This window comes from Penaeus japonicus, unplaced genomic scaffold, assembly GCF_977035675.1.
Source record: "Penaeus japonicus unplaced genomic scaffold, GWHDUDI00000001_assembly GWHDUDI00000001, whole genome shotgun sequence".
Classification (NCBI taxonomy): Eukaryota; Metazoa; Arthropoda; class Malacostraca; order Decapoda; family Penaeidae; genus Penaeus; species Penaeus japonicus.
In genome coordinates, this window is record NW_028234403.1 from 15,890,766 (window position 1) to 15,893,265 (window position 2,500).

Genomic DNA, 2,500 nt, shown 5'->3' on the forward strand with positions numbered 1-2,500 from the left:
GGTGGGGAGGGGGGGGTTATCCTGTGCTCGCCCTGCTCTCAGGATGACGTCGAGGCATTCATCTTTCCCCTTCAATGTAAAGTCGTTAAGGACACCCGAATGAGATAAAAACAATTCCCCCCTCTCCCTCCCCCCTCCCCCCTACCCTGGTGATGAATGGTTTCTGTAGACAAAAGTACTATTTTCTCCTCCTTCTTTCTCTTTACCTTTACTTTTTTCTTTACCTTTTCAAGATAGTTGTAGTAAGTGGGCTGGAACTGAACGGAGGACCACCAGAGCTGCACCAGAGGGACTGCCAGATACATGGGGAAGGTGAGGCGAGCCAGAGGGCGCCAGCCGGGGTACGACAGGATTTTGTTCACTACGCCTGTGGGGACAGATAGAGATCTAGACTTACAGGTCTTCTTCTTCCTCTTTCTCTTGGTCTCTCTCTCTTTCTCTTTCTTTTTCGCTTTATCTCTTTCTCTCTCTCTCTCTCTCCTCCTCCTCCTTCACTCTCTCTCTCTTTCTCTCTCTCTCACACTCTCTTTCTCTATTTCTATCTTTCTATCTCTTTTTTTATTCTCTCTCTCCCTCTCCCTCTCTTTCTTCTCATTTTCGCTAACCCCCCCTTTCACAAAGAAAACAAACAAACACATACACACAAATATATATATATATATATATATATATATATATATATATATATATATATATATATATATATATATATATTATTAGTATCCAATCTATTCATAGAAAACAGAAAAAATGTAAAAAGCAAAATGGAGGTGAATGAGTAAAAACACTCGTGCAAAGTGCAGCGCCTCACTACCTCCGCCATCGTGGCAGGGCGACAGCACCGTGATGCTGTTACCTTCCTGTACATTTCCCATAGATCCCAATTTACAGAGCAAATATTGCAATATAAAGAAATGTAAATTGCATATAAACAAGAGGAAAAAAGACGCACTCGCAACTGGCCCTGGATCCCTAACCCAGCGGACGGAAAATAGGTTTTATTGTTATCCCAAGGCAAGAGCTGAGGGAAATACCATTTTTCCCGAACTATACAGAATACAATGTGAATCGATCAAGGGATTGGATGACGATGATAGATCAATCAAAAAGTCAAACATGGAGTTCTTGCCTTTATTGCATGTGCATTTTCAAGCGTTTGATTCGCATCCAATTCATTATGTCCGTACATTACCTGAATGAAGTACGCTATCCTCAGGAAGTCTAAAAGGAACCCAGAAGCGGGTAATTTATCCCTAATTGCCAACCCCTGCCCTAGCCTATAGACCCTCTAACCTCAGAAAGTAAACAATGATGATGCATGTATTGTACCCTACCTGCGTTTCCAGTGTGACACGTGAAGACCACCCACGCCACACAGAGGCCCCACACCGGCCTGGCGAGGGAACCATAGGCGGCGGACATGGCCGGATTATCGATGTACGACTTGTCAGGGAGCACGTGGTTGTACGGGAAGAGCCCGAGCACCAGAACCAGGCCGAGCGAGATGGCGGCGATGTAGCCAAAGAACACCGCGAGCTGAGAGAGAAGAGAGTCAAGACGTAAAGACGAATGCGAGGCGTGATCTGTGTTTTTTTTTTTTTTTTTTTTTTTTTTTGTAGACGGCACGAGAGACATGTAAATATATATATATATATATATATATATGTATATATATATGTATATATATAAATATAAATATATATATACATACATATATATATATATACATATATATAACAACACACACACACGCACGCGCATACACACACACACACACACAAACACACGTACCTTCGGGATCCGAACCTTGCACACCTGCCGGTCATAGAGTGCCAGTGCCGTCCACACCCCCGCCAGCCACGGCCCAGCGCGGCACCACGGCGTCAGGTACACTCGCCACATGTACTCGAATTTCACGGATTCCCTGTGGAATAATGGGAGGGATGATTGTAATGGTAATGGTGGCAATGGTGGAGAGGATAGTGATAAGAAATTTGTGGCAATGGAAATGGTGAAATGATAAGGATAATGCAGAGGATAAAAAAAATGGATGATGATAATAATGATGATGATGATGATGATGATGATGATGACGATGACACTGTCAATGACCATGACGGCAACGCGACGCGATACGACGATGACGATGATAATGATTGTAATAATAATGACAATGATATAATCAACCATATCATATATCAACAAGAGGAGTTTCCACTCGGACAAGACCTCTACGGAAGAGTTGCCACGAACCACAAGAGAGCATGCACTTAATTTCGATGGCTCACGGTTCCACTTTGGAACATGGATGGAAAATATTTATCCAAAGTGACCTCATGATTTTTCCTGTGCATTTGCATATGAGAGGTTATTTTCGACTAGAAAAAAGGCAGACATGAGAGATAATTCCGTGCATGACCCAGCTGACAAATTAAGAAACAAGTAAACAAGCCACAAATCGAAACAAACTAACTATAAACAAATACCCAATTATTACAAC

General features: G+C 42.4%; 1 protein-coding gene across 1 annotated transcript in view; it reads right to left on the reverse strand.

The window, feature by feature from the left end:
- The window catches only part of LOC122254249 (nose resistant to fluoxetine protein 6), a 50,593-nt gene that overhangs the window by 7,077 nt on the left and 41,016 nt on the right, over positions 1-2,500 (reverse strand). The window contains exons 12-14 of the mRNA XM_043017838.2: positions 1,792-1,924; positions 1,335-1,536; positions 225-367 (exon numbers count right to left, since the gene is read on the reverse strand). Coding sequence (XP_042873772.2) covers positions 225-367; positions 1,335-1,536; positions 1,792-1,924 — 478 coding nt within the window. The remainder of the gene's footprint in view (positions 1-224; positions 368-1,334; positions 1,537-1,791; positions 1,925-2,500) is intronic.